The following is a 26,790-nucleotide window of genomic DNA, read 5'->3' as shown; positions in this document are numbered from 1 at the left end:
CAAGGAAGGGCGCTTTGTGATGAAAAACTCACGGCGTGTATTAATACCACGACAAGACGTTTGTCCGGAGAATGCATGCAAACTGAGGCAAACTTGTGGTGTCAATTTGAAAAACGGACACTTACTGAGGTTCGGCTGTAGTCGTATACTGTTGTCCCTCACAATGTCGTGGTTCGCTTATTGCTCCCTCGCTATATCGCGCGTTTTGAGAAATGAATGAATGAACGAATAAATGATGTCTGTTTCATGGTAGACTATTGTCTTATTATTAGTCAAAACATGTGGGAATACAAGCGATACGTAGTATTGTGGTCACTAGGTGGCAGCAATGACACCAAACATTGATGAGACATTACCTTACGATGTGTTACCTTAACACGGCGTGAAGTCAGCCATGGCATGTCCCACATGATAAAGTGAAAAAAAGTTCTCCCATTCCGTGTGAAAGTGGTACATTGTTTGCTTCTTAAGTAGAGAAGAAATAAACTCGAGGCTAACTGGTTAGCTGGCTTGCTTGTTAGATCACTAGCTTGCTAGCTAGCAGCCATCTCATAAGAGTTGAGCAATGCGTTGTAAACAATGAATAATAGGAGTGTAAATGTGACTATAGGGGTGTTATTTCATGTCTAGGGGGCTCTAATAATGTTACAAACCATATTTAGAAAGTCTTAAACAGGTTTTCTATGGAAATATTTCATTTATTAACATTGAATCCTGTATCCTGGAAACGGCACATTCTAATACAATATAACATTTAATATCATTTAAAACTCAGCAATAATTTTACAAGAGTCAAGTCAAAGCATAAGAGAAAAAATGTGTCATCTGATGAGAAAAAAAAGCTGCGAGAAAAGTCAGGAGAATAAAGTAATATGATGTCATTCTAGCAGCATAGGATACTATGATGCAGTACTATGTGAAACAAACAAAGCTGTCATTCTTGGAACATGTTGGTCAGGAGAAAAAGTTCTACTACAAGAGCAGTCAAAATACTGAAAGAACAAAAAAGAAAGTTGAACTATTAGTAAAACTACATTTTAAAAAAAGCAACAGCAGAAATGGAAAAAACAGCAGAAAAATCTGAAGAGAAAAGAGTCATTTGAATGAGAAATAAGTTGCAATCTGACAAGAATAAATTCAGGTATCAACTTATTGCCACCCCTATGTGAGTAATGGTCTCACCTTGGCCGCCCCAATGAAAATGTCACAGAGTGTAGTCTTTATCACACAATAATTATGAACACAAATACCTTATTGTTGTAAATGTAGCTTGCAGAAGTATAGAGCTGCGCTGCATCACACTTAAGCTGCTTCTATTACCGTATTTTTGTTACACCATTTATAAAATAATTGAGATAATCAAAATGAAACTATGAGCCATACTGCCTCTTATTTTAAAAAACAATACTAGTGTTTCGCATGATTGTATTACTTGATACTTTGGCGCCATCTAGTGTTTACATCATGAATAATTATGACTGCAGTCAATAATGGGACATTTTTAAACTAATGAAATACATCATTATACAAATATTTTATGGTTTATGATTTAGATGCAATGTATCCATATTCTATATTTGTAAGAAGGGATAGTAATGGTAATAGCGACAATAAAAATAATGTACAGTATTTCCATTTGTGATAATATCCCACGTGGTATATATTGTTTCAATGTGGCACCACTGTACTATAAGGGTGTACTAAATGGGTCACTCAGAGTTTGTCACTTGTGTGGTATTATGTAACCATATCGTGTTCCGCAACGAACATGAGCACACAGCGCCATCGTGAGGCCAAGACGCTACAACGTTTACTAGGGTTGGGCGGCCGGTTGAAAGAAAGAAGCACAAGCAGCTCCGGCTTGGTCCAAAAAGCAAGTGCATATCGGATGATAATCATCCCCACGGCAGCTGGTGAGTCGATCGTTTCTAAATGTTTTCCTGCCTTAGTCCTGGATGTGTTGAGAGCAGCATCGCTGTATGAGAAGGCTAAGCTCATATGTCAACCAAAAAACGGGCAAACCAGGCAGCATCCGTGAACGGATTCATTTTGATTTAATTGAGCCTGACTTACAGAGAGCCAGTGTAAATCATTGGCGGTTACGCGTGGAGATCAACACATCGCTTCCGGATTAAACATTGCAATTAACGGTGGTGTGAAATACACAACACGACCACCTATAAACAATGACATCGGCGTTCTTATGTGGTTATTATATCGCATGTTTCTCTACGGAATATTGAATGCATCCGACTGAAGCATGGCCTGCACTGTGGCTAATTTGAAGCCGCTGTCATTGGCTGACTAGCCGTCGACTGCCTCCCTCCTGCAAGCAGAGTTGGTGTGTTGTCATTTTCAAAGGCGACTTTCAGCACATCTGAGCATGAATGTGTGGTCAAGCGTCTAAGAGGACTCCCACTGAAGCCACTGAAGACTGTTTAAGCCCCCCCCCCCACCAAGAGGAAGGAGGATGTCAAGTTCTGGTGAGATGATACTTTAAGGAGTCCCAGTTGCTGTTTGTCTAAACGTCCGGAATTATTGCCCACTAATTCAGCCATGAGTCAGCAAGGCCTGTTGTGATGCTATTGCAGCGTGCAGGAAGTGTGTGTGTGTGTGTGTGTGTGTGTGTGTGTGTGTGATTGTGTGAGTCAATATGCTGTAGTGATTTTTATGCAGAGGAATTTAACCTCCTCAGACTTGCATATTTCTAATGAAATAATTATTTGGGGGTAAAGACAATGTACCACAATCGTTTAAACTGTGTTCATTTATTTTTTATGCCATGTCCTTTAAAGTGGACAATGATATTGCAACTTCCTGTGGACCATGTGACTTGTAGACTACACTAGGTCCCCAACTTACGAACATTCGGACACTTGTGCAGGACACTTGGTTTATTTAAATATATTAAATATATTACAGTTAATTTTATTGTGCATTTTATTTCCTGGGGATGCAAAGGGCACCGATGGCCCAGTAGTAAGTCCTCATGTCCACCACAGGAAATATGTTATTTTCAGTATCATCAAAATAAGTTCACGTTACCAAAACCATCTCAAACTATTGATTAAACACTCACTTTCTACAATTAAAAACACAATAACTGCATAAAAAAAACAACTTAAAAACACGCTTGTCGGTACGACAGTCCTTCCGGGAAGACACAGCTTGTATTTCATGTAGAGCTGCAACAATTAAACAATTAATCGATGGTTAATGGATTACCCAATTAATCAGCAGCTATTTTGGTAATGGATTCATTTTTTTTTTATTTAAATATGTAAATATCCTCTGATTTCAGCTTCTCCAATGTGAATATTTTTGAATTTCCTTAGTCGTCCATGAAAGCAGACCTATTATCTTTGTGTTTTAGCCTAAACAAGATATTCACACATATCAGCTTTGACTTTGGAAAACAGTGATTAGCATTTTTGCCTCTTTCCAACCACCAACTGTAGGCGTTGCTTCATATTCATTTGGTCCATCTATAGCCTAACCCATTACTCCGTTCATTGTAACAACAAGCTTCACATTCATCCACTAAGAAAATGGTCATGATTGTATTTTTGTGTACATTTATTGTTGAACTCAAGCAATTTTTTATGATTTAACATTATTTTAACAGAATATTCAAGCGGCAAGGTGGTGCTTGTGCACTTATTTGTTCTGTCAGTTCAAATCTTGTATTTCTGAATAAAGAGGTGGAAATTAAAAATGTGTTTTTTTTTATCTGATTAATCGATTAATCGATAAAATAACTGACCGATTAATCCTTAGTGGCAGCGCTCATTTTACTGGGCAAACCCCAACAAAGCGCATATCAGTGGAAAGCACACAATGTCCTCTTCATTTTAACTTAGGCAGTGAAAACGCTCGTCCCTTACAGAGAACAAAAATGTGTTGCCGTGTCTCATGAGGTTAAGTTAAGCAACTTTAAAAACTATGACTACAAAACCTCACCCACTGTGTCAAAATTGAGCCTATTTTTCATAGGACTCTTGTATTGGACCTGATTACACTATGCACGGAGTGAGTCTACATTTATAGTACCCTATTTTCAGCAGGATGCAATAAAGGTCCAAGGTGATCTTGAAGGGCAGATATGAGTCTGACATCTTGGTTCTTGGTGAGTGGCGGAGGGACACGCCATCGTCTCCCCAGAGAGATGATCTTTGTGGGGAGAGACGACTGTGAACTCATGCTTCAGGTAAGGATGAAGTACACTGAGCTGGTTGCTATCGTGTGGCTGGATTGAAACCTGATGTATTGAGATGATCATGGCTGAGAGTGATTGGCTGGATTTGGTGTGATTTAGTCCCGCAGCGTGGACAAACAACATGCTGTCATCAACTATGAGGAAGATACAGACGAACACAAAGTCAAGGACCTGGGGAGCTTAAATGGGGTAAGTTTTGGCTCTTGCCAGCACTTTATTGGAATGGTTTGGAATGATTGCAATGTTTTTTTTTTTTACTAGAGCTATATCAAATTTAATTTTCCAGTTGTTTGCTTTAGTTCATTGTTCAGCACTTTTAAACCGCAAATATTTGTTTTCAGAAGTATTATGTAATGCTACTGATGTGCACTATTTTCAATGATTTTGCCCAATGTGTTGTGTTACTGTGGACAAAGTTTAAAAACAAGTTTGGCTAAACACGGAACACCATTCAAGTATCTCACAGTGGCTACATTAAGTAAACCAAACAATAAAACAAGAGCTACATTGCGGTTCAACTATCGTTCCTCAGTCTATCGCAGTTTTTCAAAAGTTAATTAAAAAATTATTTCTGTTTCGTGGTTGACTATGGCTTATTATTCCATGTGGATGTGGTACCTTTTTGGCTGCTTAGTGTGTCCTTCTTCCCCACTCCGTGTCAAACCCACTATTATGTTTAGAATAAATAAATTGGAGGCTAACTAGTTAGCTCGGTGTATTGCCAAGCTTATTGTGGCGGTCGTCTCTTGAGTCACTTCAGAGATCCCGCTGCCTGCGCATAAGCATTGCGCAATGTGATGTAAGCAAAGCTAGCAGTAGTGTCGGAGCGTACGTCTATGTACTCTATACCAGAGTCATGCCAGATTGGCATGCAAATACCAGACGGACGGAACAGATGTACTACAGGAGTCCATCAAGTATTTTAATGAGGGTATAACGGTGGAACAATCCCCTTCCGGATGATGTAATTGTAATTTGTTTTTCTTTTTGTTTTGTGTTTTGAACTTCTCGGTTACAAAGATAAACCAGAAGAGGAATGTAGCAACTCCCCGGAGCTGATTGGTCCAAATGTTATCACTTCCCACTACCACTTCCACAGCATGCTTGGGGCTATGATGTGCTCTTTTAAAATACTGTAAAAACGCCACTTTTATACAATTGGCATCTTTATTTTATATTTATAAAGATTGATGTCTACATCAACAAATGTAACCGTTGACTCGTAACAAATTATATCGTTGCACTGTATCGAATCATAGTTCGAATCTGTCGTTAAAATATATCGTTTTTGAATCGTATCTTAACCCATGTATCAAGATGAGCATCAAATTGTTTACCACATTTAAATCGTAATGTTTTATAGATTAAAAAACCTTTTGATCTGTGATTAGTTGCAATTAATTATGTGATTAATCACGATGAACTATTTTAATTGACAGCCCTAATATACACAATGCGGCCCCGAGTGAATACATTGGTTAGTTTTATATTCTGCTATTTTACTAGATTTAATGACAAGCTTCTAAAATATGCTTTTAAAGAGCACCATTGAAGACACAGACCAGCCTTAAAATTACAGCAAAGAGCATGAACAAATTGCAAACGCGTCAGAAGCGCTTTCTCTCCGCTCCGGTTTCTCCCTCTGAGTGACATGCGCACTGGCGTCCTGCAAAAACCTGTTCAACCCGCATATAAGATGACCTGCAGTTTACATTTTACATTTTATGTCTTATATTCGGGTGAGTTTGAAATTAAATGGTGTGTATCTGATATAACGTTGTCTCAGCAACATTGTTTTTGCTTGCAGACCTTTGTCAATGATGTGAGAATACAGGAGCAAATGTATGTCACGCTGAAGATCGATGACAAACTGAGGTTTGGTTACGATATCCTTTGAGCGTGTTCTCGTGTAGCACTTGAACAGCACTGTAATGTGATTAGTGGTACTGTCCGCACTCTTCTACATTACAGATCACGCTATCACCCCAAGCTTCTCACTGTGCAAACATCTCTCTGTCATTCACCTTAACTTGTCTCACATACGAACTTGTTCACTGTGGTTCGTGGAGAGCTACTCATTCCGGAGGAGGCCCTAAAGGTGAGACTACCTGCGTACATTAAGTGGCAAAATCATGAGTTTGTAGTTTAGCTGTTAGGTTGAACTCACCATGTGAAATCACTCATGTGGTAAAAAACGTAGGATTTTTGTCTGAAAGTGTTAAATTAAGTAATCAATGGTCAGTTTTGATAACATTTTATCAGGACATTGAATGGTCCTATTTAGCCCTATTTCAAAGACTAAATAGGACAGCTCGCGTCCTATCTAGTATTTCAGCATGAACTGGTGAAGCCTGCTCGGATGAATTGATTGAATTGAACCGTCCAGTTCAATTCAATGCCCTGAGAATACAATAACCTGGCTGAATGACAATATTCACACACAGGGATGTATTTTCATGCTCTACATTATTTTACCCAAAAACATACAATTCCAAATACCTGAGTTGGGTTTCAGGTTTTTTCCACTACTGTCAGCTCACCTAGCTACTCTTCTCCCCTCCGTCAGCATGAGAAGTTCAGTAGTCAGCTTCAGCTCAGCCAGCTCAGGAGGCCTGTGGAGGGCGAGTCGTCAAAATCAGAAGGCAAACCCTCCGAGGCAGCAGTACCCGTGTGTGAGGGAGCCTCTGCTAATCCCCCAGAGCCCGGCAGGGTTGAGGAAAAGATGACAGGTTAGTTATCAATGAGGACCAAGTGCCATTGGCACATCTCACAGTGCTATTCCATGTGTGTCGGTGGTATTGTAATGGTAATGGTTGAATGGTTTCATTTGTTTTGAATGTGCATACAAGTTACATTGGAATGCATCACATAGTCAAGTCACAGTGTCCAAAAAGGAGAAGCAAGAAACAATGCTTATTCATCCTACCCTCATTCTGTTTGACATTCATTACAATACATTTGTTCATTTCCTGTATTCCAAATGTACTCTTTGCCAATTTTAAATACACAGGAAAATGGGAAGGCAGTAATCACTGTAAGGAAATGATATAAGTCATAATAAATATATGATAGTAACTGATGAAAGGGTTAATAGTTGACAGAAACATAGTTGGATGATGAGTGAGTACAGACGATGTACTCACAAAGAAATGAAGCGGTAGTAAGTGCAAGAGTGATTAGACATACAGTAGCATTTGTATGTACACGGTGGTTCAGGATGCTTCTTCCTTGGAACTTGTAAACATCGACTGCTTGTATTGTTTCTTGAAATCGCTCGTTTCAGTGCATTCTTTGAGTTCTTTACTCAATCTGTTCCATAACTTGATTCCACATACTGGTAATGCAAAGGGGGGATGGCCACAGTCAGGAGATTGGGAAAGTCTGGGTTCTCCATTTGGGCATCTCTGTGTGGAGTTTGCATGTTCTCCTCGTGCGTGTGTAATTGGAAACTCTAAATTGTCCATAGGTATGAATGTGAGTGTGAATGGTTGTTTGTCTATATGTGCCCTGCCATTGGCTGCCGACCAGTCCAGGGTCAGCTGGGATAGACTCCAGCATACCTCTGCGACCCTGGTGAGCATATGATGTGTGACACAGTGATACAGTGATGTGCAGTCAGGGGAGGCAGGTGAAGCAGAGCCTTATGTGTCATAATGAAGAATAAAAAACACGAATAATAACATAAAATATTAATATTTGTCCATTGAACTATGTTATAAATGTATTTTCAATTTTTTCGTTTCATTTTTAACAATTTATTCAGCACATTTCATGATCAAATACAGCGCACAAAGCAGAGATGAGGACATCGGGGGGCGTTGCCTCTGGATTGTCAGACTTGGGTGGTGGTCCCCATTTTTAAGAAGGGGGTCCGGGGGATGTGTTTTAAATATTGTGGGATCACACTTCTCAGCATTCCTGGTAAGGAATGCTCAGGGGTTCTGGAGAGGAGGATGCGCCGGATAGATGAATCTCAGTTTCAGGAGGATCAGTGTGGTTTTCATCCTGGTCGTGGAACTGTGGGCCAACTCTACACTCTTGGCAGGATCCTCGAGGGCGCATGGGAGTTTGCCCAACCAGTCCTCGTGTGTTTTGTGGATTTGGAGAAGGCATTCGACCGGGTTCCCTGAGGAAGCTTGTGGGGAGTATTGCAAGCGTACAGGCGGTTCGCTCCCTGTGTGACCGGTTTCAGAGCTTGGTCCACATTGCCGGTAATAAGTCGGACTCATTTCCAGTGAGGGTTGGTGGTCCTGCTGGCTTCATCGAGCCTTGATCTTCAACTCTCACTGGATTGGTTCGCAGCCGAGTGTGAAGCAGCCGGGACGACAATCAGCACCGGAAAAGGGTGAAGTGCCATCTCCAGGTCGGGGATGAGACCCTGCCCCAAGTGGAGGAGTTTAAGTACCTCGGGGTCTGGTACACAAGTGAGGGAAGGATGGAACATGAGATTGACAGGCAAATAGGTGCGGCTACTGCACTACACTACTCCGTTGTGGTGAAGTGGGAGCTGAGACGAAAGGCAAAGCTCTCAATTTACTGGTTGACCTACATTCCTACCCTCACCTATGGTCATGAGCTTTGGGTAGTGACCAAAAGGACAAGATGGTGGGTACAAGCGGCCGAAATGAGTTTTCTCTGTAGGGTGGCTAGGCACTCCCTTAGAGATAAGGTGAGAATCACTGTCAACCGGGAGAAACTCGGAGTAGGAACGCCGCTCCTCCGCATTGAGTGGATCCAGATGAGGTGGCTCGGGCATCTGGTCAGGATGCCTCCCGGAGCGCCTCCTCAAGGAGGTGTTCAGGTCACGTCCGATCGGTAGGAGGCCTAGGGGAAGACCCAGGACACGTTGAAGAGACTATGTCTCTCAACTGGCCTGGGAATGCCTCGGGATCCACCAGGAGGAGGTGGACAAAGTGGGAGTCTGGGCTTCCCTACTTAGGCTGCTGCTCCCACGACCCTATCTCAGATAAGCGGTAGAAGATGGATAGATAGATGGATGTAAAACTATAATTGTAAAACTATGAAAACATGTTTTGTGTTAACATTTTTGGCTTTCTGGAACAGATTAATCGTATATCTTTCGTTATTTATTTCTTATAGGAAAAATTGATTCAGTTAGCATCTGTTTTGGTTAGAGTCGGACATTCTGTAACAAATTAATGACGCTAACCAAGGTTTCACAAAGGTTTTCACAAGGTTTCATTTGAAAACAAATGTTTTAACAAAAGTGAATTATTCTCTTCTCCTTCTTGTTATCCTCTTAATGAGCAACATTAACATAAAAAAGGAGATGGTGCCTCACCAGCTGTGAACCCTACCGCACATTACTGTGAGTGAGAGATCTTCTTGTTGCCAGGCAGTTGTAACCTACTAACTACTTACTACTGTGCACGCTATGAGTCAACCATCCTTTGCTATATTTAGGCAGTTGAATGACTCCATGGTTTCTTCCAGTTCCATTCCAGCTGTTGTTTCTCAAACTGGCGTCTGTTATCTGCATGTCTCGCTGCTCACCTGCACAGCGCAACTTTTCCTTCTTGTGTTCTTCTTGCCACCTCTCCACTATAAGCCCAAGTTACACATGTATATTCCTCCAGGGGATGTGGCGGTATTACACAGGGGAACACCCCTTTATGGACAACCTGCCTGGTGGGGAGATGGGGACGATGATCAACACCCTGGAAGGCCTGAAGAAAAGAATTTGAGGCGTGAAAAAGCTCAAAGTGGTAAAATAATACTCATGGCATAATCATTTACTGTTATACTAATGTACATTATCTCATGATAAGTGGTGCTTTTGTTTCTTGCCTATTACCAGCTTTGAAACTATTTCATTTTAATTGATTATTATGAGGGCTGTCAATTGATTAAAATATTTAATCGTATTTTAATCACACGTCCATAGTTAACTCAAATGAAATTAATCGAAGATAGAAGTTTTATCTATCATAAGTGTACTTTTGAAGGTTTTCAATACACCAATCAACATGAGACTGGATGATATGTTTGCTATATGCAAATTTTGTTTGTTAAATGTTCTGTTTTTACACAAAATGGACCCCAATGTTTAAAAAAACAAACACAATCTACAACAAGTAAACCTTAGTAAGGTAAACTGTCCATCACGCAAATATCATTCTCTTCAAGCAAATAATCTCACGAAATGTAATTGTGAAATGAAATCAGGGTGTTAAAAAATTAATATTGACGACTTTGAAAAAATAGAGTTCTCAAGAACAGTCAGTAGTTTACAGAACTAAGACTGCGTCCGTATACTGTAGTTCTGTCAGGCTATAGCTTATACTTCACTTGCAAACACTTTTTTACAGAGACATACACACAAACACTCTTTTACGCACACTTTATCACACTTTTTTTTAGTCTGGCAACTTCAACGACAGATCAGGAAGTTCTTCGGGTACTGCGGTTTCCTCCCACATTAAAAAAATATACATGACTCAAAATTGTCCATAGGTATGAATGTGAGTGTGAATGGTTGCTTGTCTATATGTGCCCTACAATTGGCTGGCGACCAGTCCAGGGTGTACTCTCGCCCAAAGTCAGCTATGATAGGCTCCAGCATACCCCCACGACCCTAGTGAGGACAAGCGGCATAGAAAATGGATGGATGGATGGATGGGCTTCAACGACGGGGATGGATGACACAACACTTTCAACATGCAAGTTTTATTTTGTCGTCTTTGACAAACACAGCAGTCCAAGCACAAACTCTAATAAATTGTTAATAAATAATAATAAGGCTAATAAATTCCCTTGCGAGCCTTTCATGCCATATCATTGAGCAGTGTGTGTGTGTGTGTGTGTGTGTGTGCTTGCACACTTCCACCTCTGTCACGTTGACACAAGCCCCCAAATAGCTGTCCTTGTCTATGCCTGCCGGTAGCTAGCAGCTTGTAACGCAAATTTTAGCTCACGCTTCAAAGCAAAAAATCAGCTGAGAGACGGCTCCCATCTAAAAAACGCTCGTTAGTTGGGACACTCGTATGCTAAGGTACCGCTGTATAAATGACAATAAAAAAATACCTGCAGTGCTTCAGTACCTTCTCTCCTCTCTCTGGCATTTGAGACTCGATGTACTCGGTAACAACTCAACTCACAGCGACGGTAGATACAAATAACTTTGGTCTTGTTGAGAGATCCATCTGCCAGGGCTTTGAAGCTAAACTTACCATTCAAAATACCCTTTTCTTCTTATAGCCACACATCAGCTTCCACACTGCTGCGTTTCCTCAAACTACGGTGTGGGCCGAGGGTCAAACAGGGTGTGTAAGAAGAAAAAAAAAAAAAAAAAATTGTGGCGTTAAAAGGAATTTCCATTAACTCCGTTATTAACGCGTTAACTTCGACCGCGCCAGTTATTACCAAAATGCAAAGAGTTTAGAAGGTAAGTTAAGTACTAAATTTCAGTGTGTTATATCTGACAGACACCAAGAAGAGTGCGGAAAAGTCAAAGTCTGCCCAGCCAATAACCTCTACTCAGGAGCCAAGCTACTTTGAAATCCCAACAAAGGATGCTCCCTCAGCGGGTAAAGCTAGTGCTGAGGGCACATCAGAAGACCAAGAGGTTGGTACTTCATCTGCCGCAGAGGCTGTCCATGGGCATGCATCCTTCACCATTGAATTTGATCCTGGAGCATCAGGCAAAGTGACGGTCAAAGATCGAGTGGCAAAAATGGGCCTAGATACAAGACCACGCCCTAAAAAGGGAGTGGGGGAGGAGCTGAGTCCACTTCAGACAGCCATGGTAGCAGCAGAGGTCAAAGTTGCGGATTGGCTGGCCCAAAATGAGCTGCCTCTGACTCTCAAAGAAACAGCTGCAGAAGACGGCGGGGAAAGTGTGAAGAGCGATGTACCTGTTCAGCTGAGGAGTCTGAAAGGTGTGTACATGCACCACCGTTTGTGTAGCACCTGTGACTGTATAAGATATGATTTACCTTAGTTTAAAGGGGCAGTTGGGATTGTTTGCCATGAAGTTGTATGACATCCCCATCAGCAGTGTAGCACATCAAGAGTGACTTACTGTTGCAGAGTTGCAGGGGTCACTTAAGTAGAGTTTGGTTTCTCAAAACAATATGCATTTAAAAGAGTAACACATTTGCATCACAAAACCGTTGCTAACAAATAAGCCAGACCTCCCAGTCGCTCGGCGTTATTGCCTCTCCATTCATATCACTCCGCGCTCTCGCCTGTCCATTGTTGTGCGTGTGTTCCACAGCAGAGGAAGACTGATGCGTGTCTCCATTCGTGCACGTAAACACTGTGGAACACACGCACAACAACGGACAGACGAGAGCTCGTAGTAATACGAACTGAGAGGTTTTGTGATGCAAAAGTATTACTCTTTTGAACGCATATGGTTTTGAGAAGCCAAACTCTTTACTTAAGTGACCCCTGCAACTAACCAGAACTACGTTCCTTCTCACCGAAATCCGACTAGAACTTACTGCTCACGGAACAAAGTGGGGGGTAAGTCACTGTTGATACACTTCACTGCCTTTGGGGGTGTCATACAACGTCATGTCAAAAAATCCCAACTATCCCTTTAAGCTCACATGCCATTTTATATGCCAGACAGCAAACATGAGGATGGAACACAGAGCGACTCCGAGAATGCACTTGGTGAGCAACGTAGGGCTGCCGCTCTAGAGCAGTGCACGTGGGGGCTTTGGAGCGGAGCAGGAATGAAGATCAGGGAAGGGCGAGCTAATGTACCAGAGGGGCTCTTTGCAGAGGAAGAAAGCCCTGCACGCCGCCGCAGGTCTTCAAGTACAAAAGTGGAAAGGCAGCATGGTGCGCCACATCAACCAAGTAGTCGTGATGAGTGCTACCACCATGGAGATGATTGTAGTGACAGAGGGACATACACCATTGAACTGGAAAATGGAGATCATGAAGAAGAAGAGGCTAGAAAAATGATTGACAAGGTTGGGATGAACAAACAACTTCTAGTCCTATAGTTTGAGGTATAGGGTGTCCCAAAAAATTTGACATCATTTTAATGGCTGCACAGTCTTGGGTGACTTGTGTGTGAGCATATTCCAAGACGCACAACGACTTCTCTTTGGGAGTGAACAGCATGGCTCAACCTGAAAACAGTACAGAAATAAAAAATCAAGAACTTCATCAATTCAACAAGAATTGCCAAAAAATTATTGGCCTGCCAAATGATTGATGCCAAATTTTTTGGGACACGCTGTATTAGTTATTTTAACATGTTCAATCGTTTTTGGGTTTTTTTTTGCCTGTATATTTCAGGTATTTGGTGTAGATGAACTGGAAACTGTGCATGTGTCCAAAGGGGGGAGTACAGACCTACGAGAGACCGTCCCCTCCCAGAGGTTTGGTAGCAGAGACAGTGGAAAACCTATATGTACAGAAACAGAGGTACAAAAACAGACTAACCTCATGGACATCGTTCTATGACTGCCCACTAAAATAAAATGTATTTTAATTAAGTGTAAAATTATTGTTCTGCTTTACTATATTTCTCCTGGGCTTTTACATTTTTGTTTTTGTTTTGTTTGTGGGCTCATACGAGCACAACCCAAAAACATTGAAAATGGATTTGGACCCAATTTTGTAGCTTTCGTATAACTCAAGTGAGAACTGATTAACTTGGTAGAGGTCTGCCATTCTTATTGAAGACAAATTTGCTATGTAATCCTGACTAGTAAATGCTGTCTTTTTCTAGGTACTGGCTGAGGAGCTGGTGGTGGGTGGTCCTCGCTGGGTCTCACAGTGGGCTATTCTTGCTGCCAGCCACATTCGGACAGACCCGGAGGGATCCGGTGGCGAGAGTCACAGCTTAGTTATCGACAAAGGTACTGATCTTAAGTGTCACCAAGGACGATGATGAGCATGAGCACATTAGGTTTATGCGGCAGAAAGAAAAAATATTTGACACAACTTAAACAAGCATTTCAACCAGTGCGCTGTTTTTTCTAGCAATGCTCACACCAGTCGTACTGAGTTGTAATATAGCTCATATTTTTTTATTACTATTATATCAGCAGATGTAAGTGAATCCAGCCACTCCTTCGGTTCATCTGGTCAAAAAGAACGAAAAAGAAGAACTCTGCCACAGGTGCCTGGTGAGGAGGTTGCACAGGGAAGGAGGACCCCGACGTGCACAGATATGGGGGAGAAACAGGACACAGAACTGCAAGAGAAAGAGAAGCAGGAGGAAAAGATAGTCAGGGGGCAGAATATTCCTGGTCGTGGCAGTCCCAGTCGCTCCTTGCCAGCCAAGTCACAGGAGAGTAGTCATGGGAGAACAAGCCAGACAGGTGTAATGGCCAAGCTACCACCTCGTCCAAAGACTAGTGGAGAGAGGAGAAAGGAGGAGGTACAGAGGAGGAAAAAGGAAGACGAGAAGATCAGGGACAGTGGTGGAAAACCCTTTTTGAGACAGGAGAGTTTTACTGTGGAGAAACCAAGTTCCAATGTACCCATTGAGCTCATACCCCGCATTGATGGCAGCAGACCCCCGAGTCGAGAGGCTGGCATTGACAGTGCCACACTACAGAGAGACTCTGAGGCAGTTGCAGCATTTTTAGAGGGCACCATATCAGACCAAGGTGATCCACCAAGTCAGTCTATTGAAGGTTCCATGTCTCCCGAGTCAGATGTGGACACAACTAGTACAGTAAGCCAGGCTGACGGAGCTAGGAAAGTCGTTCAAAAACGCCGGATTCTAGTAGGGCAGCAAAAAGAGAAAACTGTGGTCTGCTCCAACAATAAAGGCCCAGCTTTTGGTCGAGGAACTCAAGACAAGAGGGTTAAGAGCAGAGCGCCGGGTTCTCAGCAGCCGTGGACCTCTCTGGACCTCACAGATGATGATGTCAATTCTAACTCACTTCTCTCTGACACCCAGCCCACATCTACACAGGAAACCCAAGGTTCACGTGCTAAAGTCCAGGCAGGAAGCACAACAGTGGGGGCCAGCACCAAGTCTAGTAGGGCTAAGAGCACCCAGCCCCCTGCTTCTCTTCCAGCCGGTAAAAGTACATGTGTCCCCAAACCAAGACCGACAAGGGCATCCATTCTGCGGAGAGCTCGGCTTGGTGACTCAACTGACACTGAACCTGCTGATCTGGACAGGATGTCTGTGGCCTCTGAGGCCTCAACCACTAGCTCCACATCCAGAACGGAGATGGTAAAAAGGGGAATGTCTAGGATAGAAGCTCTGGCACAGCCAAGGAGGCCAAGGGTTGGCTCCCCTTCTGCCCAGAGTGATTCTGAAGCCACGGTGACCAGGAGTAGAGGACTTGGAACCAGAAGTACTGTTGGTGAGTTTGCTATTCGACAAGGACTAAGAGGGTGCAGTGTGTCTTCAGCAGCTGGACCTAGGGCCAGGGCTAACAGCGCCTCCAAGCTGCCAGACAAAAGTAAAGCCACCTCGTCTCATGGAAACGTCACTCCAGCAGGTGAGTATAAACTATACCTTTTAATCTGTCACAAATTGTATTTTCTTCTGGGGTCTGGTTTGTCTCTTATATGATTCTTAACCTTCTTGGATTTCAATGTTATAATTGTCAAGTACTACCTAATCTTTCATTCTTTCCACAGTCAGCACTCGTTGGCGCCGTGTGCCCGTAGACTACGCCTCCACCTCAGAGGATGAGTATGGTTCCAACCGCCATATGTCCAAACAGGGCCACGCACGGCTGGTACTATCCACACGGGTGGCTCAGTTAGGAGGCTCAGGGCCAACCCCTCCTAATCCTGCTGGATTGAAGCCACAGTCTAGAGATCAGGATGAGTATATGAGAGACTGGACAGCACACAGTGAGGAAATAGCCAGGTATGGAAGGGCAGTTTTAAAATTTAGCACACTGAAAGAAACGTATATGTTTCAACACCACTAGTAATGATAGCCACTAACTTTTGTAATAAAGGTCCAATACCAGCAGTTAGAGGACACATTTTTGGACATATTTTTCCCCCAAATTTCATTTGTACGGTACCTTACCTTGGAGGCATTTCTACGGTGGCCGAGAAGTGCAGAACACGTTAACAAAAAGCAAACCAATTTACACTTACGCCACCCGGAAGGGGAACGTACCAAATCCCAAAGTTATAGGAAGTGATAACGTTTGGACCAATCAGCTACGGCAAGTTGGTACATTCCTTTTCTGGTGTATTTTTGTTGCCGAGAAGTGCAAAAAACAAAAGAAAAAGAAAAACAAATTACAGTTACACCACCCGGAAGGGGATCCTACGTCATACTATTTTCTAAGGCACAGTACTTCATGATAATGAAGTGGCACTTTTTGTCGGCTTTATCGGTAAGTATAAAACACCGGAAGTGCGCAGTTTATGAAAGCTTTGAAATTTATTATATATGTGGTAGAATTTGATTCAGTCATACCTGTCCAGAAATACTGTGAGAGGAGCGGGTTAGAAATTCACAATGTATTGGTGGCACGCTGTAAAGTAGTTGTCCCCCTATTCTTTTTTTTTTTTTTTTTTGTACACCAAATGACTGTTGCCACTGTGGTTCATTATACTGTACATGCAAGCTCAGTTCACCTGTACAGCCTATGGTCAGCAGGTGGCGCACTATTACTGCGTTGCTCATTTAGAGGAGATGTGATAAAGCCAACAAAAAGTGTCACTTCATTATCATGAAGTACTGTGCCTTAGAAAATAATAGGACTCCTGATAGTTGAGGTTTTAGTGACCAGAATACTACATGTCATTTGTATTTCAATATGTTTTGAGTAATAATAGACCATAGTCTACCAGGAAACAGCAATCATTAATTAATTGATTAATTTGTGAAAAACGCAATATAGCGAGGGAGCGATAATCAATATGCGATATTGCGAGGGATGACGGTATATTAAACTGGTTCTCACATTGTTATTGGATATTTGTATTGGCTCAACAGGATTAGCCAGGATTTGGCCAAAGACCTAGCCATGCTTGCAAGAGAGATTCACGACGTAGCTGGAGAGATTGACACAGTGAGCCCGGCAGCCACTGATCCTGGCGTCTTGGTATTGCCATAATATTTTAAAGTACAGCAAATAGTTGATTCAATTGCTTTGTATGTAATATTCATGCAAATGGGGCAGACCAGCCTCGAGTCATTGGAATTTATTGTGTTCTAGTTGGAGGAGCGTGGCTGTGATGCCAGCTTGGACAAAGGGGGTCCCTCCACAGATCATAACAGCATCCTGGAAAGCAATGGGACGTCAGTTGAACTGAGACCGAGATCTTGCAGTTCACAGGGATCTCGCTCCATTCGTCGACAGACGTGGAACAGAGATGAGGCGAGTTCCACGTTCAGTATTCTATACTATTCTGAAATACTGATGTTTTTCAACTTTGGACAGACAACAAAACAATCAATCAAAACAAGCAATGTTTCTAAAGACAATATATTTATTCAGTGGAGGGCACTGATGTTGATCTGTTTGCATTTGTAGCATAATTTAAGATGAACTGACCACTAGAGGGAGCACTGTATACACACAATAAAATGTGGCGGCAGTATAGTAGCTGGGTTTGTAAGGACTTGGGCTTCGGAGCCAGAAGCCAGAACGTACCGCGGCAGACAAAAAGGAATTGAAATTACTTGTTGGAGTTGTTGTTAGTCCGCTGTCGGACTACTGCAGCAGTGCCCTTGGGCAAGGCATCTAACCCCTTTGTTTACTAGGCGTTATCTGAGAGCTGCGCCTTTGCCGACGTCACTTGAGAAACGCCCCTTTTCTGAAGAGCTGAGACCATCGTGGCGCCCGCCACGTACAAAAATGCAATTTTTACGAATTTAACTTTCGCTTGAAAAAAAATGAACAACGTAGAACACGCTTAGAAACAATATAGAACATATTTAAGCAAAGTTGATAAATCATGTCAGTGACCCTTCAAAGCTCATTTTAGCAACTGCAATATTCTTCTCATTGTTTGATTCAAAACATGTTTACACCCATCAGGCAATTCTAGAAAGTTTACTTCTACCATCCGTGAATCAACTCTCAACCAGGATACGTCAATCAGTCGACAAAACAGCCAGCAAGATCAGGTAAGCATCACGACAAACATACAGTCGGAAACTTGAAATGTTATGTTGAGTTATGTGTAAAGCACTTTGTAACATTTTCATATGATACACTGAGGAAACACGATAAGATACCTTGTTTTTTACGGGATAGGTTCCCAAAATAGCCCATAATAAGTCAAAGCCGCAAAGTAGAGAACTTTATTTGTTTACAATGATTATACTGTATATGTTTCAAGCCTGTAAAAGCCCTCACCGTACACTTTATACACTTTTCTCAGACAGGCATTAACATGATCTCACATTTCTCTCTTGTTTAAACATTCTTAGTGACTCACGCATATTTTACTCATCTGACCGTGATATCCTTGTTAAAACGTATTGATCCTGCCTCGTACTCCTCCATGAACAGAAGATTCATATACAGTATTCCGTAATGGCGCCCTACAGCCGCGTAACTTCTGCCTTGGTCTGCTTTCGTCGACATAGTGGGTTTTGTCGGGGAGAAATGTGCAACCATACAGTGTTCAGTCGCTCTTCACTTTCTTCTATTGTTTACAGTATTGGCAGTTTGCAAGCATCTCGCACGGATAGCTAGTTTGCTAGCCATGATCACAACAAGAGACGGCATAGAAGACAATGAGCGGTGCAGACAAAAGAGATAGACTAGAGGCACCGCCGCATCGTACTAAAGCACAAACAAAACTACAACACTCAACTTCCCACAATGCAATTCTTCTTAAAGGGCCGGCTTGCCCTGCAAAAATTTTCATACGCTGTAAAAAATTTTAAAAAGCACTAAAATTGCACTAAAAAAAGTCTGCGAAACAGCGAGTATATATATTTTTGTTCTGTTTGTTTGTTTAATCTGTTTTTGCTGCTTTCAACCCAAAGGATACTTTTCAAGGACAAGGACAGGAAATGGGAAGAGATTGAGAGCAAACTTCAGGCAGAGCACGACTCCTTACTGCTGAAGAGCTCCAACAAGGTGATGGGCCTAACTGCCCATGATTGCAGTAGATGATTGCATCTACTAGTTTTGCAAAAATAGTTTCCATGCAAGTTTTGTTGTAAGTTCTGCATGTTGAAAATTGCATGTGTCTGGGCTCAGGAAACACACATGCGCAGCGTGACCAACTGTATTGTACTGTCGTCGCTCCTCAACAGTTACATTGGATAACCACCTGTCACAATAGAAGGCAGCAGAAAGACTCCAAAATAATCCACAGAGTCAAAATAAGAACGTGTCATTTAATTAATACAATGGCTCCTTTGTGAGTGCTTTACAATGCAACAGATGAGAAATTGTAAATGTGAGGTCGTGTAGAGACAGAAATGACATGCTAGGTGTAGGTTTAGATAAATAAATATATGATTTAATAAAAGCATGAAATAGATAGTTGTGTTTTTTCCCACATGCCTGCAATCTGTTTGTGACTGGTGGGTAGTGTTTTCATCTAATTTTCGATTTAATCGACGGATAAAAAAAAAAAACAGGTTGATAATTGTGACACCCTCGATGAAGTGACGTGCGTGTATGCGTGTTTCATCTGCTCGTCTCTCGTCTATCTGTTCGTTTGTTTCAGTCATTCGTCAATTTTTTACTTTTTCAGCAGTCATTGAACACACCTCAGTTATGTGCTGCGAGAAGCAAAAGGGGAACGTAAACATCACGTTCTCCGACGCTGTCGCAGCGTAATAAATCCACCAAGTAAAAGACAAACTGCCGCGTTCTTCAACTTGAACACACTCATCTTTACCTTTGCTACCGGAAACTAACTTAAATCCCAGGATACATCTCACCTTTTGAGAGCCTCTCCATTTTAGTCTTTAAATGTCTCTTCACTCGATTTGCCACTAGGTGTTATTACTCATTAAATAGAGCGACAGCTTTGCTAAGTTGGCAACACTGATCCCTCTTGCTATATGTTCTCATTCTCTGGCAGACCAGGTGTCCATGAGGTCTGTTAACAAGCGGAGTTCCGCAAACGGTGTTGTTTTTTATGTGTTTATGAGCAAGACCGAGGAGGGAGCAAAATCTATTTGTCACGAGAAAATGTGTGGGAGTTCTACTTGAAAGGGGTCCTTATAGTACCTCTGTTGGAATCTGACTATACAGAAAATAAAATGAAATAAAATACAACTAATTTGACCTTCTTAGGCAATAAAACGATGGTAGGGTAAACACTGTAATGTACGCTGTTTGGTATTACTTTGGTATGAATACAAAATGACACACCGTGAAATGCAATTTGTCACGGCTCTAGTAATGGAGTATTTGTTTCTAATCTGTTTACATGGATAATCCAATAATGGCATACAGTAGAAAATCCACTCACACAAAATATTGGATTACTTTGCGAGGAAGTCATTGAACATGTTGACGGTATTACATTTGTGTGAGGTAAGAAGTCCTTAGATGGCCTTAATGATGCTTACACTCCTGTTTAGAGGAGAAGAGAAAATACCGGATATCTGATGGAGCAAAAAGACTCACGAGTTCCTGATGCACAACGCTGGTGTGCTCAGAAGTACTGCTTCACTCAAGGACACGGTCATCAGTTGTGTCCAGTTGCCTCACATGAGCCCCAGAAGAGATCCGATTGTTTTGCGCACAGTGAAAGAGCTCGTAGCGTATAAATAAGTGTACACAGCTTATGCCCAAAAATACATTCAATGAGCTCTATTTAACTACTGTAATAAGCTTCAACGAGATTTAATTTGATCTGTGTTCTTTTGCCAGGAGATTTCCACCATTATTCAAGACCTGAAGAGAGTGGAAAGACAACTCCTTGGTATGGATCTGGTTAACTTAATATTTCTGCAAGGAAAAGTAGAAGGATGGTGTTACTCAAGGCTTTTTCCCACAAGTAGTATGGTTTGGTTCAGTTTGGCTCAAATGTGTGGCATTTCCATTGTAAGAAGTCCCACAATTTTCAACAGTCAACAATCAATGATACGCTTTGGTTCACTTGTAGAGGGCGGAGCTCGACACATTGCTGTCCATTGATTGGTTGACAGAGAATTGTCCGACAATGGAATGATCTGAACAGGAAGAAATAAAGACCTGTTCAAAAGATATTTATGTTGTGGATTAGGGATTGGCGTCATAATAAATTATTGACCATTAAGAATGTGGTTATTGTGGAAAACGGCTGATTTATTGAATCTTGAAGCAGTTGAGGCAAAATGGACTGCACTACTTGCCACATACGTGTCAAACTCAGGCCCGGCAAAGAGGCACAAGACAGTCAAAAGTCAGAATTTTAAGGGCCCTGGTTCTCTTTTTATTGCAATTTCATTTCATTCTTGTATTTAATATTTTTATTACTGTACTTTATATGTCCTTCATGTGCTCCGTGTACAGTGTGGGTGACTTAGGAGTTCATTTAGGTAGAATTTAGGTGTATGAGACGCCTTACACCAACACTCGACCTACATCGCAGTCTAGGAACAGAACTTGTTTGTAACCCGAGAACCACCTGTAATGTGTTGTCAGAGTATTGTCTAATAAGAGTCTAATCAATCCCATCCATCCAAAATGCAGCCGTCCATTAAGTGTATATGATCCCATTTGGAAGCATATTAAATCCAGTTTGTTTTGCTCTCACAGTCATTGATATGATGGTGGACCCCGATGGTACTCTGGATGCCCTGACCAGCTTGGGCCTAACCAGCCCTTTGACAGACCAGAAGAGTCCTGCAGCTCAGCAAGCAGAATCGGTTCTTTCTTCCGGAGCAGAAGCTTCCGCCATTGCACTCTCAGACGCAAAGCATGAAGTGGCTCCCAGTGAACCTCACGGACTGTCAGAGGGTTCCCAACAGACCTCTGGATAATTAACAACCCTTTAAAGCATCTGGTTAATGTGCTCTTTATGTTGGAGACACCCTGGAGCCCTGGAAACAAACTTTTTTTGACTGTGAGTATTTTGGTTTTGAATGAGACAATGTGACCTGACCCCTGTTTGAGAACCTTAAGTAACAGGACAAAATAAGTTACATTTCCCAAATCTGTATGAATCTCCGTCTTGGCTAAGTACAAACTCATCTTTTTTGCACTATATTATTATCCAAGCTGTTCGTTCCCTATATGACCCGTGTCAGTTTGGTTGGCATTGCCGGCAATGAGACTGACCCGTTTCCAGTGAGGGTTGGAGTCTGCCAGGGCTGACCTTTGACTCCGATTACTTTATGGACAGAATTTCTAGACGCAGCCAGGGTGTTGAGGGGTTCCGGTTTGGTGGCTGCTGGATTGGGTCTCTGCTTTTGGCAGATGATGTGATCCTTCTGGCTTCACTGAGCCGTGACCTTCAACTCTCACTGGATCGGTTAGCAGCCGAGTGTGAAGTGGCCGGGATGAGAATCAGCACCTCCAAGTCTGAGTCCATGGTTTTCGCCCGGAAAAGGGTGGAATGCCATCTATGGGTCAGGGATGAGATCCTTCCCCAAGTGGAGGAGTTTAAGTACCTCAGGGTCTTGTTCATGAGTGAGGGGAGGATGGAACGCGAGATGGACAGACGGATTGGTGCGGTGTCTGCGGTGATGCGGACTCTTCATCGGTCTGTTGTGGTGAAGAGAGAGTTGGACCGAAAGGCAAAGCTCTCAATCTACCGGTCCATCTACGTTCCTACCCTCACCTATGGTCATGAGCTTTGGCTAGTGACCGAAAGGACAAGATTGCGGGTACAAGCGGCCGAAATGAGTTTTCTCCGTAGGATGGCTGGGTCAGAAGCACTGTCATCGGAGTAGAACCGCTGCTTCTTCGCATTGAGAGGAGCCAGATGAGGTGGCTTGGGCCTCCCGGACACCTCCCTGGGGAGGTGTTCAGGGCACGTCTGACCAGTAAGAAGGCCTCAGGGAAAACCCAGGACACGTTGGAGAGACTAGGTCTCTCAATTGGCCTGGGGCCTTGGGATCCACTGGGAGGAGCTGGATGGAGTGGCCGGGGAGAGGGAAGTCTGGGCTTCCCTGCTTAGGCTGTTGTCCCCGCGACCCGACCTCGGCTAAGCGGTTGAAGATGGATGGACGGATGGTTGGATTGATATTATCCAAAGTATTGTATGTCTGTGATTCACAAATGTTTGTTTGCCTACTTTGTCATTGAAATGCAAATTAATAAATACTGTAACAGAGAAAATGCAAAGATATCAAAAATCTGCTACGGCAAGTCCTAATTGTAAATACATGACATCAGTTGTCGGCATTCCCAAGATCTGTCTCAGTAATGATTTTGAGAACTTTATTTGCTGTAAAAAAATGAGATGCACAGGATTTACCTTCTGTTTCATAGAGTCAAATCCCAAACTACAACATGCCTTTTCATTGTGAAAATCTTCATTTGGGACCTGTGCATGAATAAGTCAAATGTAGCTTTGCGAAAGGTTTTCCTCTTCCTCGTGTATTTTGTCACAAGTGCCCAGGATCAAGCAATCATAGAAATATCACACTCACATATGAGATGGTCAAAGGGTCATAAAACCATTTCTTTGCACATTATGATGCTGGTGTCTGTTACAATTAATATCCGACAGACCAGGACACGTCCCTTTCAATGTTCTTTTATGGTGGTCTTTTAACCAAAAAGTATGCAGAGTTGCAGTCTGCAGGGAAAAGTCTGTCAGAGTATTTTCTACTGTTGTGTTTGAGCCAGCATAGACAGGGTCTACCTCCAAGTCCTTCAAAGGAGGGATGGACGGTGTATCATCATACTAATGTTTACACATGAATGTAACCTGAATACATTTTAGCCAAACAAATTTACTAAAGATTACTAACTGCATTTTGTGATCAGCACTTAGTGTACTTTGTCTTTGACAATTTGGAGAAGTTTTATTTGAATGGTTTGTACAATTATTTTTCTTTGTAGTGATTTTGTTATAATTGTTGATCTGTTGTTGTCCACAATACCTGTATATTGTTTGCCTTGTTTCCAATAAAATGCATGATAATTAGGGGTGTAACGATTCATTCACTACTTCCGATTTATGTTCCTACGATTCAACTACATCGAGCTGTGTTCCTAAATTTCCATTCAGGACGACATATATATCGATCTAACATCTATTAAAAGGTCGTAAAAAGGTAACCAATCGACGGAATCGATACTAGGAAATGAAGCATTGGATTTAAGCACGGCAGGCTTTATATGAATGTGTTTTTTAAAGCAATTTCAATGAAAAAGAAATTAAACGTTACAGTCCGCCTGTCGGTGACGTCTTCGTCTTCCGGGTATGCGGTGGTCATGGGAGTTGTAGTTGATGGGTGAAATACAGTTGATTCGCTTCTTCTTTTGGTCAGCGCATTCACTTTATCCAATATTCATATTTAACTCATCTGGCCTTATTTATGACTCCTTTTAAGTGACATTTATGGGGACAATATACAAAGTAAGGAGGTTTTGTACGCCTCTGGAGCAGTGGCGCTTAGTGACGTCATCACGCAGCTATATCAAAACATATATGTGGTATTGTTACAAAGACAATCCCCGTATTATAGCCCACACTGTGCGTGCACGCTCGATTAGGAGAGTCCGTGGGGACGTCCTTAAAAATGCTATTTTTCATATTATATCGGGTGTATTTTCATTCATATAGAGAAAAGTTACATCCAAATGTAAGCCTTTCAAGCTCATGGATCGGAGCTTCAGGACGAGTTAAAAGGTATGTAGGATATAAATTCGTTTTAATATCTGTCTGCAAATAAAATCTCATTAAAATTTGATGGTGCGAAATATGTTACTTTGGCCCGGGATTATTGTGTACATGTTAGTAGAAACCAATACAGCAGGGGTCGCCAACCCGTCGCTCGTGAGGTACTAGTCGATCTTTGGGACTGTGCCTGTCGATCGCGAGAACATTTTGAAAAAAACGTGTCATCATATCAGTGCCCTCACCTCCCAGAGCGACCAACAGGCATGCATTTTGTCCACTGAACACACCCATACGCCTCGCCGCTATCCAGGCAGCAACCCACGAGCCCCAGCAAGGAGTCCAGAGGTACACTAGTACACCGACAGGAGTCGAGGTAGGTGGCACCAATCACTTTACTCTCCACTCAACTCAACAACAAGCAACAATTCTTTAGCAATAGCTAAGTGGCTACAACAACCTCATGACCCGGAAATGGAAGTAAACTTGGTAAATATTACAAATAAATTGTGGGTCACCACAATGTGTTAATTCCATGACAGGAGACACGTGATGTAACACATTTCAGTATCGGTTGATATCGGAATCGGAAATTGAGAGTTGGAGGCACACAAGCTAATATCGGACATCCCTACAAATGTCAAATGAAAGGACAATTGAACATTTAACATCACTTTTGCCTAGTTTTGCAAAGAGGGAGGGTTATGCTTGGAGGGCAGTCCCTTTATTTTAACTGTTACTGCACTTATGGGGCGCAGTTTCAGCAGAGGTTTGTTAAAGGCTTGTTGACATGCACAGTTTTACTTTCATAAAAGAATGCCACAAACATGGTGTGGGAAAAGGAGAAATTAACATTTAACATAATTACCTGAAGTGGGCATCCTTCACCAAGTTTGGAGGCATGTTTGTCTGCAATTTGAAACTCGCCATGGCTGACGACGGTGTGGATGCCTGTTCTTTTTTTTAATTTATTTTCAAACCAGCTTCTGCTCGCTTTCAGTTTCTCACGCGTCGTTTAAAAGTCATGCGACACAAGCAGAAAGTGTGGGGGAAGGCTCGACTGTCCAAATGAGTAGACGTGGTTTTGCTGTTGATCATTTTGTGAGGGGGATATTGAGTGGACAGAACATTTATTTGATGAATGTACGTTCTGTAAAATTCTTGCATTGTCTAATACTGATCTTTGGGACTCTTGCAAAAAAAAAAATGAACATGTCTTCTTTGTAATAATTGTCATGGTTAAAGTTTTCATTCAACAACATTTTTTTTTAAACAAAACCATGCTGCCTCGCGTTTACCACAAAAATTTCTTCTTCTAAAAAATCTTTTAGGAAACTCCTCATTCAATTTAGCATTTTTATTGTTTGTTATTTATTGTGTTAATTACGTATACTGTAAGTTCTTGACTGTTATGCTATTTCAAGAGGGAAATCTATTTGATAATGATGCCATTATTGCTATATGTGATGGATTTTGTTAAATTAAAATGAATAATAACGAAATGTTACCAAAAAAAAAAATTGCACCAGACACACCACAAAGGACGTATGACGACCAGACAACCACTCGAGAGAAAGTGGGAAGTAAATACGCATACTAGCGTGCGTTCACACTGCAGGTCAATTTTTAGCATATATGACCTGTTTTTAGTTCTGAAAATCATTACTGAGACAGATCTTGGGAATGCCAACAACTGATGTCATGTATTTACAATTAGGTCTGTTTTGCTGTTTCAGGATCTGGATCTGATTCTGATGTGATAAATGGATGCATGAATTCTGCTGAAGGAGAATGTCCAGCCACCAGTTGGTGACATCAAGCTGAAACCAACTTGGGTTCTGCAGCAGGACAATGATCCAAAACACACCAGCAAGTCCACCTCTGAATGACTGAAGACTTTG

The 26,790-nt window shown here is 42.0% G+C and overlaps 1 protein-coding gene across 5 annotated transcripts; it reads left to right on the top strand.

Annotated features, from left to right (window-relative positions):
- Window positions 1–1,786: 1,786 nt before the first annotated feature.
- cep170ab (centrosomal protein 170Ab) lies at window positions 1,787–24,193 on the top strand. Of its 5 annotated transcripts, none has more exons than XM_054779522.1 (20): window positions 1,809–1,913; window positions 2,309–2,483; window positions 4,062–4,207; window positions 4,316–4,405; window positions 6,024–6,105; window positions 6,259–6,314; window positions 6,783–6,945; window positions 9,814–9,942; window positions 11,662–12,114; window positions 12,809–13,161; window positions 13,493–13,621; window positions 13,929–14,058; window positions 14,248–15,663; window positions 15,806–16,040; window positions 17,130–17,238; window positions 17,353–17,514; window positions 18,178–18,266; window positions 19,137–19,230; window positions 20,986–21,037; window positions 21,856–24,193. In XM_054779522.1, the coding sequence occupies exons 3-20, from the start codon at window positions 4,103–4,105 to the stop codon at window positions 22,077–22,079; spliced, it is 4,071 nt and encodes a 1,356-aa protein (XP_054635497.1). In that variant the 5' UTR covers window positions 1,809–1,913; window positions 2,309–2,483; window positions 4,062–4,102; the 3' UTR covers window positions 22,080–24,193. The 5 variants fall into 5 exon arrangements, with proteins under 5 accessions (XP_054635495.1, XP_054635499.1, XP_054635496.1 ...); XM_054779523.1 differs by having other exon boundaries at window positions 1,832–1,913; window positions 2,337–2,483; XM_054779520.1 differs by lacking the exon at window positions 2,309–2,483 and having other exon boundaries at window positions 1,787–1,913.
- Window positions 24,194–26,790: the final 2,597 nt, after the last annotated feature.

Source organism: Dunckerocampus dactyliophorus, chromosome 6, assembly GCF_027744805.1.
Source record: "Dunckerocampus dactyliophorus isolate RoL2022-P2 chromosome 6, RoL_Ddac_1.1, whole genome shotgun sequence".
Classification (NCBI taxonomy): Eukaryota; Metazoa; Chordata; class Actinopteri; order Syngnathiformes; family Syngnathidae; genus Dunckerocampus; species Dunckerocampus dactyliophorus.
Note: the sequence above shows the minus strand (reverse complement) of the source record. Positions and strands in the feature narration are given on the sequence as shown.

Coding starts and splice junctions, on each gene's coding strand:
- cep170ab (XM_054779520.1), top strand. CDS start 4,103: ATGAGTCTGACATCTTGGTTCTTGGTGAGTGGCGGAGGGACACGCCAT. Junction 16,041..17,129: donor CACAGTGAGGAAATAGCCAG/GTATGGAAGGGC, acceptor TTGGCTCAACAG/GATTAGCCAGGATTTGGCCA. Junction 21,038..21,855: donor AGTGGAAAGACAACTCCTTG/GTATGGATCTGG, acceptor TTGCTCTCACAG/TCATTGATATGATGGTGGAC.